Source organism: Meleagris gallopavo, chromosome 6, assembly GCF_905368555.1.
Source record: "Meleagris gallopavo chromosome 6, MGAL_WU_HG_1.1, whole genome shotgun sequence".
In the NCBI taxonomy this organism is placed as follows: Eukaryota; Metazoa; Chordata; class Aves; order Galliformes; family Phasianidae; genus Meleagris; species Meleagris gallopavo.
The window spans coordinates 8,889,200-8,916,500 of NC_139409.1; the positions used below are offsets into that span (position 1 = coordinate 8,889,200).

At 44.2% G+C, this 27,301-nt stretch overlaps 1 protein-coding gene across 2 annotated transcripts in view; it reads right to left on the reverse strand.

Annotated features, from left to right (window-relative positions):
• The window catches only part of PTPRN2 (protein tyrosine phosphatase receptor type N2), a 622,129-nt gene that overhangs the window by 97,353 nt on the left and 497,475 nt on the right, over window positions 1-27,301 (reverse strand). For both annotated transcript variants that reach the window (XM_085227026.1, XM_085227025.1), the window contains exon 13: window positions 5,517-5,729. In XM_085227026.1, coding sequence (XP_085083152.1) covers window positions 5,517-5,729 — 213 coding nt within the window. The remainder of the gene's footprint in view (window positions 1-5,516; window positions 5,730-27,301) is intronic.

Sequence of the window (27,301 nt, forward strand, 5' to 3'; positions counted from 1 at the left end):
ACCACCCACCAGCTCAGGCTGCGCAGGGCCCCATCCAACCCAGCCTTGAGCACTCCCAGGGATGGGGCACCCACAGTTTCTCTGGGCAGCAGTGCCAGTGCCTCAACACCCCCTGAGCAAAAAATTTCTTCCTAACATCTAACTTAGATCTCCCCTCTTTTAGTTTATGTAACAATATTACATACAAAGTATTTGCAGGTTACTGTGGGTCTATCTTAAGACAAAATATTAATTAAAGAGAATTGCTCACGTAACACATAGCAAAGAGGCCTGAAAGGGCAAGAACAGCTCTTCCAATATGTACACCTCCCATTTTATGTTTTATTGCAAACAATTAGTCCTGTTGCTTTATAGTCACAACATTTTTTTCTCTTTTAATAAGTACACCAGAAAGGAAAAGATTAGAAGTGTGTTCTGTCCTTTGTTTTCCCGAAAGAAAACACACTGAGCCTTGTGGCAAAACTTGCATCTATCCAAAATCCTTACTAAATGTATTCCTTACTGACAAGTTTACTGAATGCTCACGTATCGAATATTCATTGTCCTCGGTGATAGCTGAGGTTTAGTGAGAGTCCTTAGAGGCAATTTACATAGATGTGAGCACTAATGCAGGGCACTGACCAGCCCCAATTTCCCACCTTACTTTGTTCTTGGACCTGATGTTAACTTCAATATTACCAAAAACTTGACAAAGAAGGTCAGCAAACTTGTCTTTTTAAAATTTCATTTAATTCACAAAACTCAATTTTCTAAGGAGTTGATATATGGTATTATGGTGTTATATGGTGTTAACATCTAACACTACAATAGCATGTTTGCTTATGAAATCAGTCTGGAGTTTAAAAGACAAAACCATATTAGATGCAGTGAATTATCTGTATTTAAATACACAAAGTGGGCATGATGGCTAAGCAGAGAGCGGATTCTTTCAGTGGGAGCCTTTAAAAATATTTGTAGCAGCAAAATCCCTGTTGTAAATGCTGTTTTCTTAAAATCTCTCTGCAAAACTACCAGCAGGATCAAATCTTTCAAAGCACTGAGAAGTTTTTAGTGGCTCTGGATCCAGAAGGATCATGTAACTAATAAGACTGAAATTGACAAAGGAGTATATAATTTATATATAATGTAACACAAGTAACAATACAGAATTTAACAGATAATTCACAATTATCAGCCTGCCAAGTCACGTTACTGGAACAAGCTTTAAACCAGCGGATGATGTAACCCAGCTGCACTGACGCTGCACAGCTCGCGTAACCTTGAATATCTCAGGCAGCTGCAGAAGGATCTCATTGTAAACTGCCTGGTCTTTGCCCTCTCGCTTTCTAAAGGAAGTTCTTTTGGCTGAGGCCAAGGAAAATTAAAAAGCACATTACTGACATAAAATATTAAAGGACAGCTCTCCAAAGCCAGCTTCAGCACATTTTAACTTCTGCCTTTAAATTCCATTATGGCCAATGTTTTACAGAGCATCACCAGCGATGCAGAAGATGATGCTCACAGTAAAGTTGTGCAACTGGAAATAGAAAATCCGCTGATTTACCGTCTTGCCCAACCCAGCGTTCTGCACACAGGGGTCAGAAGGCAGGGTTCAGCCAGACTCACCGATACATCACCCTGAATCCAGCAGAGCATTCCTAAATAGCGGTAGTCGCTAATAGACACTCATTACATTAATAGATTGCTCACTAATGGGTGCGGTGACGGAGCTATGCGCTCGGCAGCCCCACTCGCAGCCCATCCCCGCGTCCCTGCGCCCGATTCTCTCCGGGTGACGCTCCAAAGCCTTCAAAGGGCATGAGGAAAATCTGCTCGGTGTGGTGAAAGGAATCAAAGAGGCTCTGCTGAAAATTCCTAAAACGCTTCTGCCCTAATCTTCTGGAGTAGAGAAGGGGCTCGCAGAATACTAAACTTGCTTTTCAAAGGAGATCAAAGCAACGCGAGCAACAACTGCAAACATGAACAGAGGTGTGCGCATGGGCACGGGGAAGGCAGAGAGCCTCTCTTCAGCCGCCCACGAAGGCTCCCGCTGACTTATCTACACGTTACACATGTGGTTTGAAAGGACAGGAGACGTGTTTAAAAGGTACACACAAACGCTCCGCCTTTGGACGGGCTGTGTTTCATGCAAACGCAGCGTTTTACGAGATACACTGCTGCCATTAATTCTGAAAAGCTCCTTAGCCACAGTCTAATTAAAGCAGCCTATAATTTCGTGTTTGTTTAGCGATTCAAAGATAAATGAAGTTCCGGCTGTGTATCTCCCCTTCCCGGTGTCACCCTGCAGTCGGGGTTAGTCTCACAGACCATATTTAACACTTTGGCAGCCAGATGCTTGCTTAGGAAATCCCCCCCCAGAACAGATTCACAGCTCAGCCACTTCCAGCAGAGATTTTATTTGCCTGCTTCAACCTGCCCGTGCCCCCTGTGCCTGCTTCTCCACCAGAGCCCCCCGTGTGAGCTGCACTTGCACAGCAATGCTGATGTGCGTTGTCCCAGCAGCACTGGGGTTGGCTCCCAGCTCTGGCACTCAGCACTGAGGAGCCCAAGCAGCCAACCTGCTGTTTCCCTGACAATACAATTTGTGTTTTCTCCTTCCCAATCTGCTATTCCGCTGTGTAAACTGGAACCGAAAATAAATAAATAAAAAACATGGAAAAGAAAACAGCTGTGGGAAAAAACTCCGCTAAGTTCACAGGGTGAGGAAGGAATGAACCCCAAGTGAACTCTCCTGGCTGAACTGGGTTAGGATGAAAAATGCTGCTGCTAAATCTTGAAAATTTAGGTCAGCCTTGTTTATGTGAAGATATAAAGCACTGACATTTGGAGAAGCATGTGAACTAACGCAGTATTTCAGCGTTCCCTCTGAATCACAGTGGGCCACGAGGCCCTTTCAAACCGACCAATTTCCCCTCCTTCAAATTAAAAAAAATAAATCTGAATTGTCACTTAGGCTGTAACCAGCAACACACTGAAGCATCGTGTTTTAAAGTCTAGTGGCAGCAGCTGCTGAAATATTTCATATTTTTAAAACAGACTGAGTTAACCAAGTAGATACTTGGGAAGCATTTAACTGATGCAGAAGAGAACAAAGTAGGTACAATTTCCAAAGCTATCTGCTTTTTTTCATCCCTCTGTGAATACGGGTCGCATTATAGCCCTATGAATACCAGAGAAGATGAGGAAAAGGATAATTGCTGCTTTTCTGAGACCTAATTGATGTTATCCGAAACACGCATCACACCAGATACCCTTCCCTTTAACACAGCTCAACATATGGCAATTCTGACTATGCAAACAGGGCTCGGTCCTATTTCTCCTCAAATCCACGTGAATAGTTTCTTATACACAAAATGAGGCCCAGTGATTCATGTTGCTAAAACGCTACTTAGCAGCAGCAAAACTGCTCAAGTATTTTGCCTGTCTATACTTGGGCCTCCTACGGCTGCCACTGAGACCAATGGCAAAATTCCCATCTCCTTCCATGGGAGGGGAGCCAAGCCCTTAGAAACCTTTGTATTTAAGGAAAAACAGTTTTCCTCCCACTCACGACTACAGTTCTCCTGAAAAACCAATGGAAATGCTGAAGAAGTCAGGTGGTTCGGATTGGGCCCAAAGGTCAAGAACAAAGAGTATGAAGAGTGCTGCTATTGAAAAACTGAGCAGCATCCTCAAAGCACTGCCTGGCTTCTTTGCCTCCTTGTTTGTTTGTTTACTGTTATTATTTTGAACAGAAAATGACACTTCTAGATCTGACTAGGGAGATTTTAAAACATATATAAATCCTGGAAGAAGAAATGAAGCGCACATTTCATTTAGTGTCTGGATTACAGCTTCTTATTAAACAAACCAGAGCTCATTATAAAATCAATATCAACTTAACCACTCTGCTCCCAAGAGAAACGGCAAAAAAGGTCACTCCAAGAAATTCAAACAATTTTCCTGCTGGAAGGGCACGATTTTAATTACAGATACTATTAATTAGAGCTGTCACTAAGAAGATTGTCCTGTTAATTATCACAAATTCAGTTTCAAGTGTGATTTTGGAACCTGGAGGGCTTTCTTCAAAAAAAATAAAATAAAATAAAATAAAGGATTTGTGTATTCATGTTTAATGAAAAAAAAAAAACGAAAAAAGAGACTACCTATCCCTTCCGTGATCCTGGTTTGAATAAATCAACAGTAAGTTCCCTACTGATAACAAACAAAAATGTTTACAACCAAGATCTCTATGGCCAACTAAACTCAGAGGACAAGTTGCTGGTTGGGCCACACATTGTCCTGGAGGACACCCCATTCTTGCACTGGCAAAACAAAAAAGCACTGGAAATGCTTTTGCTCTCGCTTTCTCTTGCTTTAGAATTCATTACATTCAAAGATCTAAAGGAGATCTGAGGATTTTCTCTTTACAGGAAGCATTCCATTTAAACCGAAAAGCAAAACCGTTCCTGAAAATACCAATCATAACAGAAACATCTGCATTTATCACTCATTACTACCATCTCTCTGCGCCCAGACTGGGGAGAGGCACTGCACAATCTCCTTTCCAACACAGAAGCGGTACAGACAGACCCAAACTTCCCGAGTTTATTCCTGCACGACTCCCAGCCACCAGTCTGAAGCCTCAGAATACAGAAAGGCCATCACGCCTGATGCTGAGCAGAGCAAGAAGGTAAAACAGAACTTGACAGAGGAGTGCCACGAGGAGGACCCTATCAATGTGCAGCACACACGGTACTACAGCAACAATATTTACACATTCTCGACTTCTTTCTCCCAGCCACACTCCAAATATTTTAAGCTAGAAAACAAGAGCTGCGTGGTGTGCGACCAAAACACACGCACTGCCATCACCAAGAACACCCCCAAGAAATCAGCCCCGTGAGCTAAAACAAACTCCAGCAAGATGCAGCCTCTCTCCACCCAGCACTTGAAACTGAAAGAGAAACCCCGATGGTTTGTGATGTGTTCCAACAAATCTCAGCGCGGCACTCCCGCCTTCCTGGCCACACATCTGCCACCATTGTTCTCCGCCAAACAGCCCCCATTCGCCTCCCCATCTATCAGCATTACATTTCATTTTATCTGAATAATGGCAGAAGGTGGCAACAGATCGGGTCAAAGGCTCTTTTCATATCAGACCCTGAAGAAGTCGATTACTCAAAATGAGAGACATCTTCAGATAACCGTGCGAACCATCCCTCAGAAACGCTAAAGATTTTTCGTTATTAATAGCGGCAGGGGTGACAGATTATGGATATTAATGTTATTTTTCAGAGAATTTCAACAGCGAGGGGCTTTCTTTTCCTTCTTTGAATGTTTCTAATTGGACACAAATTTACAGCGAGAGCCATGAGGACTGCCCAGCAGTAAGGAGCTGTTCCCGGGAACATTCACAGGAGATGGGAAGGGGGGAAGCGCTGAAAACAAACGGAGCCCAATGAGTGTCTCCTGGCTGAACGGGGCTGGGGAGGAGAAGAAGGAGGAGGAGGAGGAGGAGGAAGGCCGGTGCTTACCTGATAAGCAGCGGTAGCATCTGATCCGGCGTCAGCCCCCAGGGCCGAGAGCTTCTCCTTGAGCCGGTGGTGGGCGCGGTGCCGTAGGCAGTAGACGACCCCCGAAGCTGCCAGGACCCCAGCGATGCAAGCGAGGGTGAGGAGGGTGAGGAGGAGAAATTTGGCCGACTCTGCCTCTTCCCCGCGCTGCTGGAGCGGTGGGACGTGGCTTTTCTGCAGGGGAGGAGAGAGAGGCAGCGCCTGAGTGCGCGGAGCGGAGCGGTGCGGGGGGCCCCGTCGGGGGAAGCCCCCGGCAGAGCCGACTCGCAGCGGGGCCGGAGCCCAACGGCGGGCAGGGACAGCACCGCGACACCCCAACTCCGTCCCGTCCCGTCCCCTCCCGTCCCGTCCCTTCCCGCCCGCCCCCCTCCCGGCTTTCCGCTCCCGAAAGGCGGAGGCGGGCGCTGGGTGCGCGCAGCGCCGGGTCCCCCCTCCCTTCCCAACCATACGGAACAACGAGGGAAAATCCGTTGTTTTATTTTTTTTTTTTTCTTAGAGTGAAAAATAAAACACGAAACAACAGGGAAAAAAAAAAAAAAAAGAGAAGTAGGTGGTCGTTCTTCCTTTTGTCTGTTACAGAAGAAAAAGGATTATATATAAATATAAAAAGAGCCGGATAGTTCCAAACTCCTCCAGATGACTATTATTTTTGCAGCAATAGGAGAGAATCCTTCTCGTGCATTTCACTTGTCTCCATGTGCTAAAAAGTTGTACAATAATTTCCCCTCATTAACTTCATTATAAGCTATATTAGCAACAATTAAAAACGCAACATGAAAATGAAAAGACCAGGCGCGCAAATTGCAGCAGGACTCATTTGGCCCGCGTTCCCCCTTTCACAATTACCAGGGAAATGAATTGAAAAGCACGCCCCTGCCTCAGCCCTGGTTGCTACAAGATGAGAACAATTAGCAAACTCCTTTCCACCACCTAATTTCGCGTGGTAACAAAATGGATTTTTCCCCATGAATGCCTAGCCGGCCTATTCATTATCTCTCCTCTATTAGTAATTTTCTGCTCCGTATTCAGCTAGCCAGCTCTTAATTTCCTCCTGTCTTGCAGTGTACACAGTGGCTCTTATGTCAGGCCCGGTCCATTTTTATCTTGTAATCATAAAGGCCACCAAAGCAATTATCGCTGGTCTTGACTGTAAAAGCTTGTCATTAATTAGCCTCCTTGCCTTCAGTGCTGCGGATTAGCCGGGGCTGAGGCTGAGTTAATGGAAATACGGCTTCAAGGAGCCTCCCGGATTTTCTCGCCTGGATGCTGGGAGCGGAGGATGCTCGGCCGGCTCTGGGAAGCCCCGGGGGCGGGCGCGGACCTCACTCGGCCCGGCCCGGCTCAGCCCGGCTCGACTCGCACCGCCCCCGGCCCCTCCTCCCAATCCCACCAGCCACCAGGGGGACGGAGCCGCTCCCCCCTCTCTCCAGGGGGCTCCAGGGGCGCCTCCCCTCGCCCCCCACCCAGGGCCACCTGCCCCTGCCGCCGCGGGCTCGCAAACCGAGCCGGGAGGGGGCGAACCCGACGGCATCACCCGGGGGCCCGGGGAGGCGCGGGGCTGCCGCGCTCTGCCATTAGCATTTCACTGAAAGGGACGCCGTCCCCTCGGGGCCAGGGGTCGCGATCTGCATCTCAATAGGCGGCCCCCGCTAAAGGGCCGCCGCCCCCTCCCCGACGGCTGCGCCCCGGGACGTTAATCCGCCTCTCCGCTCCGCTCGGCCCCCCGATAGCGAGGCACAGAGGAGCCCCTCCGACCCCGGTTCGGGCCCCCCGTGGTGCCCGAGGCCACCCTGCCCCCCCGAGCCCCCCCAAGCCCCGAGGGCGCGTCCCCGCCGCGCAGCCCCGGCTCCCCCACCGCACTGCTCACGGATCTCCCCTTTCTCCGCTTTTAGCACCGCGGTTTTAAAACGCTTTTCCCTTCGCCTTTCGTCGTGTGAAAGAGCCGCGCAAACGCCAGGGGGAAAGGGCTGTGCGAGGGAAACAATGAAAATGACGGGAGCAAAGTGCTGTCAAGCGCCCTGAGTAAACACGGGGGAGAGAAGGAGCGTGCTTTCCCCTCGACTCCCGTAGTTATAGTGACGGGAGTGCCGCTTCCAACTTCTCGCAGCGCCGGGATCGAGGGGCGGCCGTGCCCGAACAAAGCGGCGTGGGCCGAAATCCGTTTATCGTAACGGGAAACGCGAGGAAACGGTCGGGTTTTGGGCTGTGGGGTGGGGGGTTGAGGGTTAGGGTGCCTTGTTGGCGCCACGTCGGGGAGCGTTTTTCATGGGGAGCCCACGGAGCCGCCGTCCCTGGTGCTGGGCATCAGACGGCCAAGAGCTTGCAAAAAAAATCCAAATCAAAATCAAACAAAACATACATCTTCCTAGGGAAGGAGCCAGGAATGACCAGGAGGGAAGAGGAGTTGAGGCAGCGGCAGCCGCACCTCCGCCCCATCACGTCGGGGCAGTCAGCCCCTCTCCCTGCCACCGTCGGGGCGCGGAGCTTCCCCCTCTCCCCTCTCTGTCGCCAGGGTCGGTGCGGAGGAGCAGCACGGGGGTCGGGAGCCGCCTCCGGCTGGGCGACCCCGCGTACACCTCCACTGTCGGGGAGCGCAGGTCTGGGGCTGCAGTGAGGCCCCGGGATGCGTCCCGACAGGAGAACCTCAGGTGCTTCCAGAGCAGCCCCGCAGACCCGCTGCCCTTCGAGCACATCAACCGTCAAACGATGAAACGGGTAAAAATGAATCCAGCGAGCCCGTTCCAAGGTCCCTCCTTCCGTCCCTCCCTCTCCCTCCCAGCCAGGAGTTGAGATTTCCCCTCGCCCAAACCTCTCATTCTTCTTTCCCCGCAATAAGGCCCCAGCCTGAAACGGAGCCCAGGGTTAATTAGAGGCGTCCTGTCAGACTTGACTCGAAATTGAAAGAAAAATGTTTAAATATTTATGAATTTGACATTTACAGTCGGATGTCTTTTAAGGCAGAACACCTTTCCCTGTGCTCGCTCAGGCTGCCACGGTGCTCGCCCGGGGTGGAAGGGAAACAATAGCTGTTGCATAACAAGAAAAACAAATCACCTTTCTTTCCCCTAAGGCTCAACAAATAAATAGACCACATAAATTACACATAATTAAATATTAAACTCAGCTACATGTAACTATGCATTTTTTAAACTTTATAGAGCTGAATATATTGACATCCCCTTGAATGATTTCCTTTTCGGAAACACGTGTACTGTGAGTCCCAATGAAGGCAAAACCACTGATCCTAAACGGACGTCTTAGAAAATAACTCAAAACACTCAGGCTTTGGTCTTTGCTCGCTTTGCAATGGCCCAATCCATGCTAAATTCTAGATGACAAAGCTTCGCCCCATCCCAGAGCATCACACCTACCAACCACTTCCACTCTTCCATTCTATGACTCTACACTCACCAGTGCTCGCTGGAGCTACACCGCTTCCATAAGGGTTGTTCTGTTATTGTCATGATTATTTTAAGAGAGAAAAAATGCACGGGATCTGATCTCACATTGGCTTTCCCAGTCTCTTGGCAGAGCACATCTACACACAGCCCAAAGTGAAGCAGTCAATAGCGCAGCGTAACGCCGAAGTCACAAATCACCGCTCGAATCAAAGCGCCGCATCCCGTTCCGTGGTGTCATCCCATGATTCAGCACAAACAAATCCCAGGCAAATGGCAGTAAATATTTAATGGAGGCTTTCATGTAAATAAGTTCTCACACCTACGTTGGAAGAAGGGTAGGGGAAAGCCTTTGTGACAGCAGAGAGGGCTCTGTGCAGGGCTGTGAGCGCTCACCTTCCAGATGCCCCAGAAGAATTAACTCCGTTATTCCTCCTAGGACACAGGGCCTGATTCTGCTCTGGGCTGAAGCAGAACTCTCACAGAAGTTGAGATTTGATTCCACTTTATCAGTGTAAGGAGGTATTTCTGACAATGCTCAGCTGCTGCGCCCAGCCTTCCCTCCACGTTGTAAAGGCAAAATCACTGTGATTCATTTAGGAATAACCTCACACTGCATTTTTTTGCAGCTTGTGAATGTCTTGATTATTACATTGCTATCAGGTAGATTGGTTTCTAAGCAATAATTTAAAAAGCAGATTTCTTCGTAAACATGGGCAAAAGGAACAACTTGAGAATATGATTTGTTTCAAAATATCAGAACGTTAAAAAACTCGAGAGGTGCTATTTTTAATTTGGAATTCACTATAGAATCTAATAAATGAGAGAAGTGAGGCGGAAATAATCATGTATTAATTCTGTGCATTACAAAATCTTTTCAGAAGCTATTATCAGAGCAAGAGGCATTGTGGTTTGGATTCAGGGTGGGAGAAATCCTTTGTGCAACTGAAAGCTATTGTTCCTCTGTGCAGATGAAATTGTACTTGCAAATCTGCCATTCAAGGAGCGAAAAGAGTGCCTGGGCAGAAGAAAAGAATTCTACAAGAAAATCGTTCTTCTTAGAAATGAACTTCAGGAAAATAAGTTCTAGCTCACCAGCTTCTCTTGTTTTTCTAAAAGGACCCTTTGCTAATAGGCTTGGTGCTAGAAGGGAACGTGTGTTATTTCCTTGATAGAGGAAGCATGAAGAAAGGGACGGGTGGGGGTCTGCGTGGGTGCATATACAATATGTACTCTTATATATAGACATATATATATTTACTTGTTTAAATAAATCTAAACTTAAATCCACTTCTAGCAAATTCCTGCTGCAGGGTGATTGGGGATAGAGGATGAGATGCTCTATGCTCTTTAAGTTTGATAGGTCACCAGAAACCCAGAGGCGCACTCGGCATCAGGACAAACCTGGCTACCTCACTCTGTCCCTAGGAAACCCACAGATACTGTTTTCCTTTGTGAAATAAGAAAGCAAAACAAAGGGAAAGCAGCAGCTCCCTCGGTTTGGTCCCTGCCCCCTCCTCACTCAGGTGGGTCCATGGGCCATAGGGTCTGGGGGATGCTCACAGCATGAGTTTCAGTTCAGTGCCGCGCTGCCAGGCTGCACGGCCTGGGCTACTTGTTGGTGCTTTAAGGGGATATTTGGAGAGTGAGGAAGAGGTGTGTGGGGCTGTTCTCAGCCTCCCTCGTTGCATCCCCCTGCCCGGCTCATCTGGTGCCAGGATGGCTTTCAGCAGATGTCAGTTCATCACCTGAAATGAGGTCAACGTAATGCTTTCACTCGAGAGGGTGAAATCGGAGGGGAAGGTGCTTTTGGCTTCTTGTAGGGGTCGGGAAGATTAGACAAATCGACGGGCACAATGGGCAGATGGATTTCTGGGAACTGCAGCTTATTCAAATCACTGAGAAAGGTCACTGCAAGAGCCACAGATCTATTCATCGGTGGGGGCACAATGATCTTTCCGCAACCTTCAACACCACAAAGCACTCTCGAGCGTCTCTATACCTTTTAGTAGGATTAATGCCGCCAACAATGACTGAATACAATCAAGAATTCAGTGAGTTCAAAGATCCCTTGATCAATGGTAGATATTCTCCTCCTAAAGGCAAACAGAAGTGAAGTTTCTGGTTAGAGTTATAAGAAACGATGATAGGCATTGTCCTGAGTCCCACTACGAGGCGATGCTGAGATGCTCAGAGGTCTGAGAACCCCGAAGAAGTTTGTGGTGTAAGGTTGCGAAAGAGGAAACGTATCGTGAACTTCAAGATTTTCTCGAGGCTCTGAGTATTAGTTAAAGCACGGCACAAAAGCCTACAGTATCAGCTGAGATGTGCTGACGGACACACGGATGGGAAACGGGACAGCCACATCCACGCCTGCGAAGGAGGAAGGCAAAGCTGGAGGTGCCGAGAGGAGACGCCGGGGTGAAGAAACTTCCATTCCCAGCTCCGAGGAGCGACGCGGGAGAAAGCAGCAGAACGCGAGCACCGGACGCCCATTTCCTCCTTAGCCCGGGCTTTGTCAGCCAGAGAGAAACGGATAAGCAGAGGGACAGAGCAGGTCCAAGCCACGAAACCGAGCCAAGAGGTCGGCCAGCGACAGCTGAGCTCGGTCAAATATCTCCGGCAAAGAGCAACGCGAACCGCAGCGCCAGCGCCGACCTAACGCCGATGCCGAAAGCACATCGCACAGACACGAGCTAAAAGCGCCCTCCGTGCGGCTCTCGGAGCGCAGCCGCAGCCCCGCAGCGGAGCGGCCGCCCCGTCCCAACGCCGGGCCCCGCCGGCCGCCCCCGCTCCCCCCGTGCTCCTCCCGGGCTCCGACGGGGCGGGCACGCAGCGGCCCCGCTCGCCCCTCGCCGCCATCCCCGCTCCCGGCGCGTCTCCCACCGCTCGCAGACCCTTCGCCGCGCTCCCCCCGCTCCGCCTTTACCTGCTGCCATGGCGCTGCCGCCGGCGGGCCGCCACCGGCTCCTCCCTCGGAGGGCTCGGCGCACCTCGGCGGGCTCCGGCCGTCCTCCTCCGCTGCCCCGACTTCCCCCTCTCCTCCCCTCCTCCTCCGCGCAGACAAAGGCGGCGGAGGCGGCCGCTCCGCACAGCTCCGAGCGCTCCGGGGGCAGCGGGCGGACCCGGGCGGCCCCGCGGGGCGCGGGCGCGGGCGCGGGCGGAGGATGCCGGCGCGCCCCGACGCTGCCCTCCTTATATCGGGCCGCTCGCAGCCCCTGCCGGCTGCCGCACATGGCCCATCCACCGGTTGCTATAGCGATGCCTCCCCTCCACATGTTGCTGGCAGCAATTGGCTAAGGAGGTCTGGGCTGTTCAGAAACCCTTCGCCGGTGTGAGGCGATGAATGGACACCGCCTGTGTCACTCATTCGGAAAAGCTGTTCGGGGTTTCTGTTGTGGATGTGGGATTTTTTCTATTTATTTTATTATTTTTTTTTTTAACGTGTCCCCCCCTCTCGTCATTTTTTGGTGCCACTCTCGCAAGATGGAAGCGGCGGGGGCAGAACAATGACGGAGGAGCCAAAAAATAAATAAATAATAAAAATAAAAATAAAATCATCAAATCAGGACATCACAGTAAACCTAAAGAACATGAGAGCATGTTCTTTATTTGCATGACAATACCGCAGAGAACCCTTAACGTCTCTTCCTGAACGGACTTTCCTGCGTTAAAAAATAAAAAATAAAAACAGCCTAAGGCCGAACACAGGAGGTCCAAACTTTTCCCCACCCGCCCCCGTTCCCGATACCGCACGAAGCGGAAAGGGCGCGGGGCGTTGCGGGGCCTTTCCCGCACATCTCGGCCCGAACCCGCAGAACGAAGCGGCCCCTGCAGATGACAGGTCCCACGAAGCCCCCTCCCGCTTCCCTATTGTTTCCTCTTGCCACGACAGCTGGAGGTGGCAGGCAGGGACCGGGGCAGGGCTCCTCTTCTCTTTCCCTGATCGCCCCCCCGGGGCAGAACCCGCTTGAGTCAGGAGATCCTCAAATCCCCGGGCACAAGGAGGCTGCCGGGCCGGGTCGCTCATTCCGCAGCCACGGGAGCCGTCGGGGGCCCGACCCGCTGTGGCCGCTGCGGGCTGCGCCTTCCCGGCAGGGCTCGGGATCTTCACAGCCTTTATTGCAGCAACCCTGGGGACGGCTTTCCCTTTCCTCTTCCCTTTTCCTCGTTCCCCCGTTTTCCTTTTCCCCTTTCTATTCCTTTATTCTTTTTTTTACGATCATTTTTCACAATGCTCCTTATCCCTGAGCTACCCTCTGCAGGGCCTGCCCAGGGAGCCAAGAAGGGTGAGGGCAGCCCATGACCCCAAAACATTGCTCCTGCCCCAGCATGACCCCAGTGAAGCCTACAGTGAAGTGCCAACAGCGTTGTTCTACCACTTCCAGAAAGAAGAGAGCTGTCACATCACACTCCCGCCCAATTGCCATTCCCATCTCAGGTTTAGGAAGATGTTGCTGACGTTGACAGAACACAAGTTCTGACCATAACATTTTTGGTGGAGAACACGTGCTCCTCACGTTCCTCCCCAGCTCCTACTCACAGAAACCCCTTCAGCATCCACCCAATATTCAACCAGCTCCATTTTTGGTGCATAGCCTCAGCAATTGCTCTGCTGCTGGCACTCCCTCCACCAGCATCCCACCCCTGCAGCACACACAGTTTGCTCACTAACATGTATTACTCAGGTTGGAAGATAAATGAACCCGCCAGGAGATCTCATTAGGACACGTGTGTTTGCATATCGATCCTCCCAATGAAGTGTCTCAAACGGATACCTACTTCCATTCCCTTTGGTGTTTATATTTCTCATTTGCAAATAATTATCATTTGCTGGGTGAATGTTGCATCTTCCTAGGGCTGCTGGGATGCAAATTGGTGGAGCAGGACATTGACCAAAAGGGCCAAGAGACAGCATCATACTACTTCAAATACACTTTTTTTTTTTTTTTTTGTTACACAACAGTGACATTTTGAGGAATTTAGAGTGAAATTTGAAATAGTTTTCATTTTTTACATCATTTTCATGACTGTTAACACTTGCTAAATACAACACCTGAAAAGACTTCAGCGTCAAACCGCAGAGGAGGCATTATTTTAACAGATTAGTTAATGTTCTGTTCACTAAATGCAAGATGTGCTGCCAGCTGAAATAAATGATGTTGAATAGTTTACTGGTTTAAAACTTGTAAAACGTTTTTGAAGCCCTCATGGTACTGCTGCTCACAGCCCTCATTTGAGAGTCAGCTAACCGGTGTTTGGTAAAACTCATTTTCACTTGAATAACTTACATTTAGGCCACCTAAACACATTTGGGTTTTTTTTTCCCCATATGATTTAATGCATTTGTAAATAAGAAAACAACACAAAACCAATCAGTGGCATTTCAATGGAGGATTTCTAGAAAGTTCTGTGCCTTTTTCCGGGAAAATATTTGTATATAAAAATGACTTTGAGGCATTTCCTCTATTTTCAGCACATGTAAAATATTGGGATTTGGAAGGTTCATGGAAACATTCACTCAAAATAAAGAGCTGTGTTTGAACTACGCCTAAGCAGAAAGATCCTACTGTGGATCTTACAATTGAAATGAAAGTGATTCGGGAACATAATTCCAGTTTACACAGCCTGACAGGCAGCAATGCTCCATGTTTGCCTGGATTCCCCCTAAAAATCTCTTCTTGCCCAGCTACCAAGAAATGCTCTGACCTTCTGCCCTTGGTTTCTGACTGGTGCCATGCTGGAAATCTGCCTGCAGTGTTTTAAGTTACTTCTACAAATGCCTACACAATGTACAGCACGACTTAGATTTTCATTCTTTTAAAGGACGTATAATTAAGATAAAAGCCATTTAATCTCATCTGTTGTTTTGTTGCCACCTTGTCAGAAAGTTTCATCTAATCTACTCTTGGAGCCTGGCTAGTTACATACCAACCCAAAAATGTTGCACAGAATTTCCCATAGATTTGCTGCATGTGTGTCTTAACATCAGAGTTAAATTTCCTTCAGACCTATGAAAAAGAACAACTCTTTTCCAAATGCTCACTTTCTGAACATGGAACATGAACATGGAAGAATGTTAACTTCACTAAATTGTCTGTCTTATCTTTTCTTGTTCATCTCTGAAGATCAACGCCAGCCACTTCCCACTTCCAAGCAAATTCTAGAGCTCTCAACTTTATTAAGAAAATGATTTCATTCTGGCTAAGATTTGAGTCTAATTAACGCCTTGCATTTTTAAACCGATCAACTAAATTTGAGCTGCATACTATTCTTCAGAGACAGCTTAAAATATTAATTAAGTAAAGAGTGCATTTTCCATTTAATTACATTAATACCATTTCAATAAATAAAATAGTTTTATGCTTCATCAAATCAAACAATCTTGAATGCAGATTTTCCTATTGATTGTTTCTCTGCTCTCATTGGTCCCTATGACTGTCTATTTTGAAATGGGAAAGAGATGCAGGAGGTTTGGAGGTTCCCATCGGTGAAATGAGGTCCAGCTCTCCAGGAAGGTGAGATCAGCCCTCCAGGAGGGCGATACAATCTGTCCAAAGTTTTGCTTTGATAAGGCATCACTTGTAAAGACAACCAGGGATTTAAAAAATGGTTACATATATTGGGCATTTGTAAACAAGCTAAGGTTTCCTTTTATTACACCTATCCAAATAAATGAAAAAAAAAAAAATTAGATCCCTCTGTACTCTTGCCTGAGATGCTTAGCTATGCACAAAGTATCACCAAATGGGTAGATGAGCTGAGTTTTAGTATTCAATCTAATTACAGCAGGCGTAGTTTTAGACATGCAGGTGAACCTCTTCCTAGAGATAAATGGTAGGACGAGATGGAGGCAGTCTTGTTAGGAGCTATGTAGAAAAAACAGTGTAATTCCCCCTGATTTAGTAATAATTCTATCCTTCAAATATTTGAGTGGCAGCTGGAGGAAAATTAAATATTGGAGAAAAAGTTTCAGAATACCCAGGGAGTGGCAGCTAGTGTTTGGGAACGTGTCCCTTATCTGTTGCAGAGCGCTCTGAGCCCCCTTTGTCACTCAGGGCCTGATCCTGTCAACCCCAACCTGAGAAATTCTTTATAAATCAACAGAACTAATGGGAATAACAACTGGAACACAACAGTAAATGTTTTCAGGGTCAGGCTTTGTATAAATCAATATTTCATAAAAATGCATGCAATACTGAAACCTTAATTGCGTTGAGATTAGGTTTACATCCAGAGAATATAAAAATATTAATTTAAGTTTTAGCATTAAACACTGTTAATATGAAAGCCTGATTAAGAAGCCCCTATAAAAGCGCCAACTCAAAACCTGTTTAGTAGTAAAACATGATGAGAAATGTGGGATTCTCTACCAGGATCTTGTTATAACCAAATGCGGCAGTCGCTGCAATGCTGAACTTGTTTTACACATCAGCACAGTACACGCCAAGAATTCAGAGAGCTGTTAGGTATCAGTTTTCTCTACTGTAACATAAGCAGATTAGTTTTGTTAGAGTGTTATTTTAATACTGTAGTGAAAAGGTTATTTATTCCCTCTTTCCTGAGAGGAAAACAAACTAGTGCTGTTTACATGTGAAAAAGAATTTTTGGAACAGTAGCCAGTGCTGCAAATCCATATGAGATCTGAAATCAAGATGCTTTTTTTCTGCATTTGACGCAAGTATTGCTCTTTCTATCTTATCTTCTAAGCCTCAGGACAAGCACAGATTACATTAGAAATTTGTTGTTCATTATACTGATGCTATATCACCTCCAACCTACCTGAACCTGACTTTAGAATGTATTTTAAATTGTTTGAATTATAAACTGTAAATAACTACAATTTCTAAATAAAGTCCTAAAGTAGATGGGTTTCAAAGTTCTTACATGCGTCATACACTCCTGTTGAGTTTCTTCCATGGACATTCTGACTATAGAAAAAGACTGTCTTTGCAGAAAACACAGCAATGCCTCCTAGAAAACATATTCAGGTGGCTTTTTAGTTGGTATATGATGTTATTTTAACAACTGTCAGAGCACCGTTAGACCAAATCAATGCTCCAGTAGGTATCCACTGTATTTAAGATTTCTGGCTGGTGTTTCTTTGGGGTCCCTGATCAGGGTCTTCTGCTTTCAGAAGTGACATAGATAGAAATGGTGGAAGTCACACTGGTCCTGGAGCTGTTTAAATGGTGATTTGTCAAAGCTGCCAGAGACCTGATAAAAATCTATTAATAATTTCACTACATCTAACAGTGATCCCCTCTCTCCAGTTCCATATTTTAGAAGGCAATCTTTCCAGTGTTTTTTCTCTTTTCTCCTCTTAGTGAAGTAAATGAGAAAATGCTCCCTGATTTCAATTGGTGTGTAGGCAGGCCCTTGGTCAGTACAATACACAGGCATGTGCTACATGCTGTTTTTAACGTAACCAGGTTCCTAAAAGTACAAAAACCTGAAAAAAGAGAAAGATCCTGAACCATGTAGGAAGAGAGAGCCTGGATAACTTTCAGAAAAACCCTTTTCCTCTCTGAGTCATACAAGCATTGAAGAGTATTGACAAATTTTTGCCTTTTCTGGCTATAGAAATGGAAAAATGACTACATCAGTTAATGTAACAAGCTATAAAACCTAGATAATTAATCACATGCGGCAGCATGCTAAAATAAGTATATCACAAAATCATTTTTAAAATATGTGCATTAAATGTTTGCCTTCAGATTACACAGGGAGTCATAAAGATGGTTAACAAAGTACTTATCCTATGGTTTGCATTTTGCATGTAATGAGGCATGCACGTAGACATTCATTATATTTTTTCAATTAATTTCAAAACAAAGCTCTATAGATATAAAATTCTACAAAGAGTAATAATAAAGAGCAGAGTTGCAGCTTTGCTAACAGATGTGCGTCCATGCACCCTAAACACAGGTGTGCTCACCAGGCTTTCATCTACACTTGATCGTTCAGTGTTTGAAGTGATCATCACTGAAGACTCACTGTTTTAAATGGAAGACTTGTACAACCAAAGAATGGCTTGGGTTGGAAAAGACAGTTAAGATCACCCATTTCCAACCCTACTGCTGTAGGCAGATCAGAGGCTGCCCAGGGCCCCATCCAACCCGGATGGAAGAAGAGCCACTGCTGATTTAGACAAACAGGAGCTTTTACCTTTAAGCAGTGGTTTTAAAAGGAGAACTGAAGGCTATATCCACACACCACTGGATTCCCATAACTTCATCAGAATTTTCAGAAGGGCAAATAACACAGGATCTCTGTAAGAGCTTGGTGAGACAGACATTGACAATGCAAAGCTAATTGCAGTAGGAACATTAGAGCTACTAAAAAAGATCTTCTGTTTATCACTTTCCTGTACAATATCTGCCCTAATAGATAAGGCATATGTATACAACAATAATTGGAGGAATTAAAGACTGAACATGAACTTACTTTTTACGCTTAATATTTGAAATTGGATCAGCCGTAGTCCTCCTATTTACTACTAGAAGGCTGTATGACAGGAATATAATAAATGTTCTCATTTATGTACTTGCTGTCTGCTTGTAGCTGGGTGGTTGATGGAACTCCAGCTGATTTCAGTGGGAACTCCATGCACAGGGTGATGGATTTCTCAGGCTTTTGAAGAGAAAAGATCTTGCCTCCTCCTAGCTACCCATTCTATACATGGTATCTTTGTCCAAAAAGCTTACCAACAAATCTCAATAATTCCTCTTGAATCAATATTGAATTCTCAATTGTCAATAATGCTAATGATAAAAGCCTTTCAAATGCTCAGCTTAGGGAAATTTAAGAGTTCTTGCAAGAGCTCCATATGGAATTTGGTTTTCCATAATGAATTACACATTCTCAAACTCCTAATTTTTATGTATTATATTTCTGTATGAATTCAAAGAAATTCATGAGAAAAAGCACTTATGGAAAATCTTGCTCTGGCAGTCCTTTCAGCCTCCTTGATCCCATCTCTGTGCTCCAGAAAACACTGTGAGGGTCTCAGGATGGACTTCAAGCAGACCCAGGAAAAAGCTGCGTGTTTGGTGCTTGGATCAGTCATTTCATGCATGAAAGTATAACTCTCAATCAAACATCTCAAAAATATGCGGGCCCCAACCGAAGCTCAGACCTTCTCATACTACCTCGCGTTGCTTAGGGGACAAAAGCACACTAAATCCTAGAATCATATCATGGGATCACAGAATGGCTAGGGTTGGAAGGGTCCTGAAGGGTCAGCTCCCCTGCCAAAGGCAGGGTTGCAAACTGCTTGATCAAGTACTAGCTCAGACTGCCCAGGACCTCATCCAATCTGGCCTTAAATACCTCAGTGATCACAGTGAGAGAAAAAAAAAAAAAAAAAAAAAAAAAAAAAGATTATATTTTAGAGTTTTCCACCGTCTTTAAAATGCTGATTTTTTTTTTAATTGTAACCACATGATTAATATAATTAATAGAGACATTCTGCAGTTCAGCGATTTGAGTAAATGGAGAAGATGCAGCAGAGAAAGGCATATTCAAAGGCGTTGTTTAAAGTCTTCATTTTCCTAAGGTAATCTCTTCAGTTCACTATGTTTAATCATCTTTTTCCTCTAACTAAGATAAGTCTTGAGACTGATTATTCTGCATTCTATAAATATTTGACCCTGCATTGCTGGGAACTGCTTCGTATGCCCATGTCCTCATTGTAACCCACTAACCATGCTCCCTGTTGTATGCTTGTGCCTCCTACCCAATTTTCTTGCTTCCCAACACCCAAATCAAGAGAAACACAGAAAGCCCTTTAGATCCCCATTTGAGGGCTTAAGTGAGGAGCAACCAGTCTCTTGGCATCCTGCTGGTTCAAAAGAGCATATAGCAAATACACAATTTCTTCTCATGTACATTCAATATAGTAATTACTCTTCTGTTGATCACAATTAAAAAACAACTGAAACAAATATAATCTCTTTAGAAAAGTTACCATAGAAACAACACAAGAGAATTCCCTTTAAAAACGTCAAGATTTTCCTCACATTTAAATATGGGTTCTCAGGAATTACTCATGCACCATTAAAAACTGCAGTGAGTCATTACTTTAAAAATAAACACATAAATACACACTCTTTCATAGATGGAGGTTTTTTTTTCTTTTGTCTCAGCAAATATGTATTATAACATGACCTAACTTTTGATTTTATCTCATCCCATTGTACGAAAAGCTGAACGCTGTCATCTCTCATTCAAACACCTGTTTGAGGAAGGGAAGGACAAAAATCAAGAGTGACAAAACACACAGAACACGAGAAGCACCAGCAAAAGCTACTCAGAGAGGACGAATAATTTTGAATACATATGTACACCACAGTTGACAAGATGAATGGAAAGAAAAATTTCCGAAATGAGACACTGCAGACATAATCCACACATAGGGAGAATTTTAATGTTGTATCTTAAAATAAGGAATTTTCAAATTGAGAAATTTCCTTATTTAAAGTAATTGAGGCTATGGTAATTCATTTTCTGTATCAGTTCATTTCCATTTCTTTGTGCCAATCTGTAGCATAACATCAATCTCACGTGTTTTCCTACTCCAGCCTTTGGCTGCCCCCTCCGTCCTTTGCCTCACTGGCAAAACCTCACAAATTTTGGTGGAGTAGAAGAAGGTCCATCTGCATAAGACAATTTGATCATATGGAAGTAGAAGAAAATATGCCAGTCAGAGTGGAAGGTGCTCCAAGTAATAACAATGCAAATTTGGAGAAAATTCAGAATTGGTCACAAAGAAAGCTGATAGTTTATTCATAAACTCTTGCATATGTAGAGAAGATAATAATATAAAGGCATTGTGCCTTTCCTTTGCATTACTGGCTCTGCTGTAGATAAATAGCATGGCTGAATGGAACCAGATTAATGATAATAAAGACAGGTTTTCCATTTTCTTTGTAGTAGAGCAAGTTTCCTTCAACAAAATTGAACTAATTTTTGTTCTGAGGGGTCTTATAGAAATGTTTTATTTCTTTCACTTTCTTGCTGCAAGGAGTCTTCGAAATTCAATTCTGAATTTCTAGCAGCAGTTATCTTCCCATTCCAGTTTTTTTAAAAAATTTTTTTCTTTTTTTTTTCACTTCCCTCATTTTCTCTGCAGTTTAATAAATGCCAAACAAAATTACTTTTCCTCTTCCCAATAGCATTTGAATTTGTCAAGGTGTTGCAAATTTTTCCCATATTGGAGAGAAATCTCAAAATATTTTATTAGAATGTTTTGCCACTTACTAACTTACATAATCATCATACCTTTATATTCACAATATGCCTCTAGTACTTGGCTGTCACAATTGTCTTTTTCGTTGCTTCTTCAACTTAAGGACATGGAAAAAGAAGAATAAAACCAAGGTTCCAGTACTGATACGATAAGGAGGATGGCATTAAACTAAAAGGGGGAGATTCAGGCTAGAAGTCAGAAGGAAACCCTTTACTCAGAGGGTGGTGAGGCACTGGCACTGCTGCCCTGAGCAGCTGTGAATGCCCTGGCGATTCTCACGGCCAAGTTGGATGGAGCCCTGGGCAGCCAGACCTGGTGGGGGGCAAGCAGCCCACAACAGGGGGTTGGAAATGGATAACCTTTAAGGTCCCTTCCAACCTAAGCCACTGTAAGATTCTATGATTGAAACTGAGATTGAGTGAAGATAAGGAGAGACGTGGAATCAGGACAGACATATGTAGGGCTGAAGACACCAACAGAAAAATATGCTTTAGAAGTGGCAACACCTTTTAGACTGTTTTAGATTTTTTTAGATTTATATATTTCTTGTCAGCATTTGTATAAGCATTTGTAACATCCTTCCTCCTCAAACCAAGAAGGGCTGTGCATGGTATAGCTATAACCAAGGAATCTTTGATATCGTGCTTCTGATTTAATTTCTATAAATAAAGAACACATTTTGGAAATATTTAGGTATTATTTTTCACCAGCATCATACATGACTGGTTTCATGAAGAGTCACGCGCCCATGCTGGGCCCAGATTGTGCCCCAGCCACACCAATAGTAGGCTTTGCTCAACAGGCAATACAGGAGGCAGAAAGTCCAGTTCCCAGCAAAGACTACAGGGAACTGCCTGGAAGGAAAGCTGGAGCTATGAAAAAGCCATATCATGGCAAGATTTCAACTGGAAGTCAATTTAAAATGCTTGATATTTACGTTTATATTTGGTGCCAAACAAGAATTTTCACATATAATTAGATCACTTTGTTTTAAAACAGAAATGTTCAACTTTGTTTGAAACAGCAAAATATAGTCACTGGTTCATGGACTCAATGCCATAAAAACACGTGCTCCCCACGAGAACAAGGCTTTGTGCCTGGATATCAAGGTTAGTTGATTAACAAGCTCAAGTCACCTAATGGTGAGCTCTCTGCTGACTGTATAGATGAGCCTACGTTACTTAGGAGTGAAATGCAAGATGTGGTAAAAGGAGGTGCTTGTTTCTTCAGCACACCTCCTTACCTAGTTTCTTCAGCAGGAGGTATTTACTCTCTCTTTTTTGGGAGAATTTCTCCATGTTCACCTCTTCAGCTCTCTGCTGTCAGATGTGCAAAAAAAAAAAAAAAGATGTAAATAGGGACCAGGCCAAGGCTCAGCCCTGAAAATTTGAGTTCTCTTCCCATTGCTTTGTCATTTAGGAGTAACACAACCTGACCAAAATCTCTGTGCCACTTCTCTGGTCTTCTCTCTAAAACACAAGTCATCGGAGCTCTGACAGTTTATACTGGGGAAGATCCGTCCTCATCTATTTTTATTCACATGTATGAATCACACTTCATACACCACAGCTAGAAATAAAACTATAGTCCACCTCAAAGCTTAAGGCTTAATTAAGAGTATGATAGAACATATCTGAAATGTAAGATGCAGTCAGTGGATAAATCACAGTAGATACAAGCTCATGTATCTGCTGTGTACCTCAATCTGGTATTTTCATGCAGAACAAATTTCCCACTCATTTTTCTGCCTAGACATAACGTAGAGTAGTGTAATAACTATGATTAACATTATATGAAAATTAAACAATTTTGAAATTGCAGGGTTTGGAAACATGACTATCATATGTATGATGAGGAAAAATGATATATCTACAACAGCTTTTCTTGTATGTTGATGATGGTTGGATCTTGGCCCACCCCAATCATGTTGTGATACTCTGTAGTGTTAAAACAACTGCAGGGCTGGCTCAGGGCTGGCTGAGCACCTTCCTGCATGAAGGAAGCAGAAAAGCAGCTGTATATTGATTCCTTCTGGCCTCTGTAGAAAGGCCACTCCTTCTGGGTGGGAGCACGACATGGGTACATTAACACTCACGAAGAACACCATGCTTCTTTTTTGAAGTGCTCCTTTTCACACATGATTAGGCTGATGCTGGATGAGTGGTCCCTTGAAAGAGGGTGTGTTTCAGAAAGAGGACCAAACTCGCCTTCTGTCTTATCCATATTGGATGATCTATGAATCCTGCATGCTCTTGACAAGCATTCATCTTCATGGAAATGAGCAATGGGATAAGGCCCCAAATTACTTCTTTTCCCATCCACTGCAGCTGGCACTTTTGTCAATGGGACTCTTGGCTGAAATGGGTCTATTTTATAGGAAAGCTCCATGTTGCACTACGCTGCCTGCAGTAAATGCATGGTGGGGCTACAATGCAGCAGGTTATCCAGTAGCCTTGATAGATCTGCATCCCAGTTTTCTTATGTTGATGAAGTAATAGAGGGTACATACTTAGGAACAAGCCAGACCTCATTGCACTAATATCAGACCAGCTTCTAATTTCCCTTTGCAGTGCCCATTCTGTCTCACCATTAATATCACCTTTGAAAAAATCTCCACATACCACTTTGGATTTTAAAAGGCAATTCATTAGCCTGAAGGCTAATGAGAAGAAAAACAAACAAACAAACAAGTAAGCCATTATTTACTCTTAACCTGTGTTCTTTCTGTAGGTTTCCCACTGAATTCGGATCTGTTTCTACAAAGAACAGATTTTAAGGATAAGATCAAGGATTTGAAACTAAAGGTTCTGTTGTTTTCTGCCCCATTACAACACTGCATGAATAGAACCTAAAGTTTGGCTTTAGTCCTGGTTACATAAAACTGTTGGTGATGATGATATAAGGAGGGGAAGACAAATTCTGAAGAATGTAAATACTAACAAAGTACAGTTCTGATTGCAATTTCACTAATGTATTTAAAAAAAAAAAAAATCTGAAAAAAAAAAAAAGGACTACCAACAAAACAACCTCTACATTTGCCAGAAAGGTGGCCCTCACTGCAATCAAGACGTAGAGAACAAACGTGCTGTAAATTGCTTTCAAGTTACTAAGAAAGGAAATAATCCCAAAGTCCTTTAATAGAGCAGAAGAAATCAGGTAACTGTACCATTTCATAGTTACAGCGTATGGTATAGGGCTACAATTACAAATAATCATTTTCAAAGGCGAACTCCCTGAATGGAGACAACAGGCTGAGCGATCGTGTCCCTCAGTGACAGCACCAATACAGCAGCAGCTTAGCTCTCCTGCTCCAGTAGTCACTGCTAATTGCAAGGGTGTAATGCCACGCGGTGTTGGCCCCATTCCTTTCCCCTCTCCCATGCAGTGTCAGGCTGAAGTCCCAACTTGCAGGAGCTCACACATTAGATTTTAAAGTGGCAGTGAACAAAGGAGACAGCAGATCAAAAAGTAGGCCCACAGCACAGAGCCTGCCTCTCTGTTCCTGCACACCCCATGGCACTTGGAGCAGAGAAGCTCCACACTGTCCTCTATGCCTCTGAAGGAAGCTCTTGACCTGTGCTAAGATCTAGAATCGAGCTTTTGTTGCATGTAAAGGCTTACGCATTGGAAAACTCTGTGTAGCGGTGGAGTGAGGGAGCTTGGACCTGTCTGTAGTAAGCATGGACCTCAGCATATCTCTGAGGTTTAACACACAGAAGTGGCCATGTCTGAGCAGCAGAGACCTTCACCGCATCACTACAGGAGCACTGCACAGCAATGGGGCAAGTGGGCCAGTTGAACTTCCTCACAGAGCGACCTTATGGGGATGACACAAACCAGCATATACATTTCAGCCAGCCAAGTTAACAAAAGTTCCTATTCTCTTACAAATGCAGGGATTCAGAGCATATGCTGTGTGTCACTGCCCCTGGAGGTGCTTAGAAACATGTACACATGGCACTCAGGGACATGGCTGAGTGGCAATATTGGCAGTAGGTGGACTTCATGACCTTGAGGTCTTTTCTAGTCTTAACGATACTATGATTCTATGAAAGCAAAGTCGAGGTAGCTGGATTGCCAATTGGCTATAGACACTTTTCAGGCGCCTAAATCCTGAATTTAGCCCCAATTCTAGGAGCAGCAGCTGCTGGCATTACATATCTTTCTTTAGATATCAGCTCTCAAGCTCCCAAGAGCAGGGAGAACACATTCGTCATTTACAGAACTGCTGGATTATTTATCATTGAAGCAAACCAAGCACTCTTACTGATACATTAATTTAAAATATTAATATGAATCTATTTGTCAGCAAAACTCTAAATGGTTATAAAGTATGCATGGTGCTGAAGATGTTACTTACAGGAGAACCAAAGTATACCTTAACATTTCTATTGTTGAAATTCAGCTATGAACTCCATGACTAAGATGTGATAAGTTAACACCTCTCCAGCAGCTTGCTGCTGCTTTTCTTTATTAAAAAGAATCCTAGTAGAGTAATTTTTCTTGTTACAGAGCACTTTTTACCCTTTACAGTAGAAAATTTGCTCTCGCTAATTTCTGTATATCAGACTATTATTATTACTACTTTTGTAATGATCAGATCTGAACAACGTATCCTGTCAGAATGATTTATGCATCTCATTTCAATAAGAATAGGACTCAATTTGATTTTAAGGAAAATATAGGATTTTTTTGGTTTGTTTGTTTCTTTAAACAGCTGAAGTAAAAGAGGATTACAGAGACCTCTGGAAAAATAAAAGAAGCAAATTTCTTACATTTATTTCCTTACATTTGCCCGATAAGATTGTCAGCACAACAAGAGCTTTATTTTAAAGCCTGGAGGATTTTTTTTTTTTTTTTAAACATATTTTGTATAGTAGGTGTTTAATGGAAGGTGTAGGCTAGAACTGCTGCTAGCTGAGAGGGCTTGCACAGATTTGGGAGCTGCATTTCACAAGCTGGACCAATACATCCTCAGTGTGGGTTGGTGTCAGTGTACCTATTCCAGTTGAGGAGCACAACTGAAATTTGCTTTAACAGCAAATTCCCAGTGCCACCTTATCAGCCAAAGCCCCCATCCCCAAGTTAAACAATGCAGTTTCTGGAAACAATATTCTTCTTTTCCCATTTAAGTATTTTTTTGGGGGGGAGAGTATAAAATGGGGCATACATGGTGATCTCTGTCTTCAGACTGATGCTAGAAAAGCATTTTGCTCTACTTCCACACATTTTTAGACCTTGGGAAGGGAAAGTGGTAAGTGCTCATAGAGTTCATGTTTTTCTCCCCATGATAATGTTGTATAATCCTTTGCAAATTATAACAATTCTCAGCTCCTGACTTTCTTATTTGTAAAAAGGACAGAGCAGAATTTCTTTCCTTCACAAGGCTGTTGTTGAGTTCATTCAATTCATTAAAATTTATAAGATGCATTGAAGTTTTTAGCCAAAAGTTGCTGTATAAATTGCAGAGCTTCTCCATCAAATCTTGTAACATCTGTTCCCCTACACAGCTGAATACAAACCAGGATTAAAAAAAACAACAACATCTTGTACATACAGGTTTTCTTATTCTACCATAACCATCTTCTACCTTTTTCTCTATTGTCCAAGCTGAAAAATTATAGATATTCACAAATGTTTTTTAATAAGACGCAACTCCCCTTTACAACCACAAAAGGGACATGCCTCTAGATTGTGTGGGTATCTAGCAAACAATATCATAAACTCACTGTCTGTGGGGTCAGTTTTCTGAGCTCACTGCAAGACTCTGCCACAATGCCTCTAACAACAAGTTGAGAATCGGACTGTGTATTGAAAAAACACAATTAAGTTAAACAAGACATGCAGCTATTTTTACTCTGGCTTAAAAATTAGGAAAACAGGCACACTGCAGTTAATGTAAATATTACAGCTGATAGACAGATGTTCAGACAGATTCCCATAGCAAGTGCCATAAAGTAGGAATAAATAAAGGTGGCTTTGTGAGAAATGTCATTGCCAAGAACAGAATGATAATGGACAAAGAGGAATTTTTTTTTTCTTTTTTTTTAAATCTAACTTGACTTCAGAATGAGTTCACTCATATCATTGTAGTGCAA